This window comes from Acanthisitta chloris, unplaced genomic scaffold (genome assembly GCF_000695815.1).
Source record: "Acanthisitta chloris isolate BGI_N310 unplaced genomic scaffold, ASM69581v1 scaffold511, whole genome shotgun sequence".
Lineage (NCBI taxonomy): Eukaryota > Metazoa > Chordata > Aves > Passeriformes > Acanthisittidae > Acanthisitta > Acanthisitta chloris.
Genome location: NW_008654121.1, coordinates 24,963 through 29,605, shown reverse-complemented (window position 1 = coordinate 29,605; position 4,643 = coordinate 24,963). Strand labels below are relative to the sequence as shown.

At 40.4% G+C, this 4,643-nt stretch overlaps 1 protein-coding gene across 1 annotated transcript in view; it reads right to left on the bottom strand.

The window, feature by feature from the left end:
• LOC103810430 (transmembrane protein 132D-like) overlaps positions 1-3,870 on the bottom strand; it is a gene marked incomplete at its 3' end in the record, with an annotated part of 12,973 nt that extends 9,103 nt beyond the window's left edge. Inside the window, exon 1 of the mRNA XM_009083329.1 lies at positions 3,441-3,870. Coding sequence (XP_009081577.1) covers positions 3,441-3,763 — 323 coding nt within the window. The remainder of the gene's footprint in view (positions 1-3,440) is intronic.
• Positions 3,871-4,643: the final 773 nt, after the last annotated feature.

Sequence of the window (4,643 nt, the reverse complement as noted above, 5' to 3'; positions counted from 1 at the left end):
CCCAAAATTAAAAACAGTCCATCAGTTTCACACTCACTACTCTAAATCTTCTATTGCACAGAGCAGCAGCATGAGATAAAAAACCAAAGGTTCTTTTCCTTGTATATCCTAGTGTTCAGTAGTTTCTAGAAGGTTCCTCTTGAGGACAATTTCCCATTAGAACGGGGACAGTATTTCCTCTAAGTATAATAGTTCTGAAGCAAAAAAAAATATTCAGTAGTGATGAGTTATTTTTTACTTTCGGTTGTTTTGCATGTCTGTTTCTTCTTTTTTGACTTGTATATCCTATATTTTCCATCTGTTCAAGCTATGATTTCCAGTCCAGTGGAGCAAAAGCAATGGTAAAAGCATTTTGCCAGGAGCCCTTGGCCTCACTTTATGAATAGAGTTCCAAGTCTTGCTGCCACTCAAGGTAGAACTTCTAAAAATAAGGGACAGTTTCAAAAGAAAAATTAATAGCATTTTTCTCATAAAAGAGATCTATTGGGGGAAGGGAAAGGGACTCTTTTCTTTATCAGAGAGAAGATCAGAATGAGAAGAGACCAGATAGCTGTAGAACACACTGACTTTATTGACACTTACAATCTAGAAGCAGAAACCACACAGCCCAGTATCCACTACAGTGAGCAGGAGCCACCACCTATATAGTGTAATCACAGAATGGTTTCAGTTGGAGTGGAGAAGAGCATTTAGGTATGGATAATGGATATACCAGACTGGACATGAAAGATTTCCAACCCTGAAAGAGGATCTTACTTCAGTCCAAGGCTATTTCAATATCCAATCAGTTGGAGTCACATTTACCCCTAAGGACAAGGCCAGGAAAGAGGTGTCAGCATTGTCTGACACCAGAATTATAGGAGATGCCAATGTAAAAAGGAATTTCAGCCAAAGCATTTAATCAAGTTCAACTTTTGCTCTTATTTGGTCATTGCCTCCTCCCTTGCAACAGATAGATATATAAATTAGTAAGTCCCAAAACTGAATTAGCCATGCACCAGTCATGGAGAGATGAACACAGAACTACTACAATTCTGACCAAAAAAAAACAAACCCACAACAGAAAAAAAAGCTTAGACATGCTGTAACTAGATTAAGGCAGGCAATGGTGCTTTAGCAGCATAGGTAAAGAGATATTGTACCTACTCTGATATTGCAGCAGATTGAAGTCTGAAAGTCAAGGACTGTGAGCAAAACGGGACAAGAGGAATCCAAACTCATGCAAGCAACACAAGGAACACAAGCTGGTACAGAAGTTTATGTTTTTAAAAGCTAGCAGAAAACTGATGTTTTTGAAGATGAGAGTGCCACACTTTTCATTTTGAATCAACATTTGCTCTCTATTTTTAGATATTTTTGTTGTTTTGTGATATCTTAGATCTCAAGCTAAAATTCAAACACATTGTTTCCTTTCTGTTCCAGAAAATTCATTTTAGAAACATTCCTTGTAAAGTTCAGGTGTTTGGTTTCATCCTAATTTAAACAAAGCAAGGGTTTTGAAAATTTCATAAACCCACATGTAATATAATTATCATGGTTATAACTAGCTGCACTTTTAATAGATTACAGTTCACAGAAATACAGATGCTTTGTAGTCAGATTTCTAAGTTCTTGCATTTACATAGTCAAAACAATGAACAGTTTTTACCTTAATTCTCTTTTAGATAAAAAAAAGGGTTTTAATGTTTATATTTAAACCAATGTTCATATGTAGTAGAAGTTTCCATGCATGCTTGATGTAATATCCTTTCAAAGTCATTAGTATAGGGAAAGCTAAAGGCATCCCTGAATGCTTGTTTTGAGGAACTTGGATTGTCTGACTTGAAATTAGTCACTCAGGAAACAAATCTTAGGCAGATTGACTCAGAAAATGAAAACCTGATATGGTAAGAAGAGGATATATCCTACTGGTGTTTGTTCTCAACCAGATGAAAAGGAGATAATTGTCCTTTGAGTCAGCAACTAAGTGCTGTGGTATTCAGTTTGTACATCACACACTTGCAAAAGAAAAATAACCTGATTATATAGCAAATCACTTCCCCCAGAAATCCCCCACAAATCTCCTTGGGGGAAGGGAGAGACAAAAACCAACGGAAAAGATAAAAGAAAAAAAGAGAATTCCTAGTTTGAGCCCTTACTGCTTAGGTCAGTGGAGTCAAATCTGAGTTACTTGTTACTCCAGTCTGAGGTAGACAGCCAAGTTCAACACTGTTCCATGTACAGCTATGTGTCATTTTAATAACTGAGCCCTGAAATGTATCTAGGGGACTTTACCAGAGATTTCTGAAGTTTGAGATGTAGAACCACCAGAGAAAGGAGAGTGGATTCCATCTCAAGTCAGAGTAGGATATGATTTCCTAGGTGAAGGCTCCAAGCACCTCTAGTGCTGAGCAGAGCTGCTGATTGTGATGTAGCTGTGTTATTTGGATAAGTGGGGAGTTCACTGCTCCCTCCTATGCTGCCCCTGCTCTTTTGGAGGTGTGTTTTGTGAGCCTTTGTGAACTTTGGCACCAATGGTCATTTCTAGAGCACCTGAGACAAGCCAGTTGTAATCTCAGAAACCAGAGTATGACATTTACCTCCAGTTCTAAAAGACATGGCATGAGCCACTGGCAAGGGATAAAAGAATGAAATCATCTCTGCACACACAGATCAGCCATGCAGCAGCCACACAACCCTCACTCATAGTGCTGGAGCAGAGTGACAAACTTGAAAAGAAAGTCTGGACATCTGCTCTCAGCTTGTCACAGCCCAGTCCAGCAGCCTTTGCTGTTCTTTCTTGTATTACACTGGTGGTTACAGGGATCTTCCCATGGTAATATTCCAACACTTGGAGAGAATTAGGCAAATCAACACAACCTTTGACATTACACTCCAAACCCACCACCACCCCCTCAGGGATTTTCATTTTCAGAAGTGGTTTAGGTATATCAATAATACTTAGGAACCTCAAACATCCTAGAAAACAGAACCAGGCTTACAACAAGTTGGGGAGAGATGTTTAAGCATATGAATCCTACTTAGATGCCTAATTCTTGCTCACTTCCCATAAATACCTTTGTGGATTTAAGCTTTGCTAATCTTAGCATGAATTCAATGAGAGATTTGGAAAACTGCAAACTGCAGCTCTGGAGACTTTAAATGTTATCTCCTATTAGTACATAGATATGTCCCAGTTCTACCATTTCAATTTTCTAAGTATTCCTTGAAGAACATCTTCAGGAAAAGGCCTTTCTCACTCCAAGAGAGCACGTGACAGACAATTCATCCAATATTAGGCTGAGCAATATGAGAAAGGTTGAGTCAACCAACTGCAATACAATTTCTGGAGAGCTGCAGTTGACGGATTGTTAGGCAATTTATACATGAGAAAGTGACTTCCTATGCCAAGAGCAGAGAAACAAAGAATAAGGTACCAAAGAAAGACAAAACAGCCTTACCTCAATGTGAACTGATCTTCTGTTGAGTTTTTAGCAACAGATACAAGGAAAGTCAAAATGTCACCTTGCTTGACAGTCTTTGGTGCATACTGGATGACAATATTATTATCCAATCTCATTTCACTTAAAGAAGGGGCAGCATGTGTCTGGTAAAGGAAAACACTTCCAATCCTCTGCAAGGGAGGTCCTGACTCATCAATGTCATTGCGCCCTGATCGGATCCCATTACTTTTCCTCACATCCTCCTTGGTGCATTCCCCTTTCTCATCTCCTGGTTGTATGGAATAGTAAAGCTCCACGGGGCTCCCTTCAGACTGATCCATTTGTTTCTTACGGCCAGCAACAACCGTGGGAGGGTTAAACCAGCTTGGCAGGAGCTCCAGCTCTGCCACACACAGCCCTGAAGCCTGCGGCTGCCTCTGACTCCCCGCGTCTCTCGGAAGGCGAACACGCGCAGGCAGGGCAGCCGCTCCGTGCTGCTATAGTCATCCCAGTCCCTGCCCACGATGTAGAACAGCACCTGCACTTTGGGCTTGCTCAGGTAAATTTTGTTGCTCATTATGAAGGCCTTAAGTTTCCAATTAAAGGAGAACTTGTTAGTAGATCCAAATGGATTTGAAGACAACATTAAGTCCTGGGGTACTACTTGTTCAACAGAAAAAGGTCCATAGCTGGCATTTAACACAGGTGGACTCTTGGATTTGTAGATCAGAAAGGATTCCACTCGGGACTGCAAGCTAGAGTTCCTCATAATATCCTGGTTGGCTTCCTTAAGAAAGAAGGAAACATCCGCATTGTGGATACGATAGGTCACAGGCAAGTAAGTTGGCAGTAAAGAAAACCTCTGTATACTCTCCAGGATCCCTCGACTCTCAGTCACTGTTGAAAGGAAAGGAGAGTGGAAAAGATCAGATCTTCAAGTCATACTGTGATATAACCTCGCTGACTTTACTGAGGGCCTTGACAGTGCTGCAGTTGGCATTAGTGGCAATAGCAAGCATCATCAATCCATGCAGAAGTAGCCTAGGTAGATGATGATTTATCTAGTCAGCTTGGAAAACAATGGTTTATGACACGTTCTACATGACAGCTAGATTAAAAGAAGTAGCTTGTGTAGCTTTCCACATGCCAAAGGTCACATCTCCACTTGCAATATACATTTATTGTCAGAGAACAGAATTACCCAGTCAGCATCTGCACCAC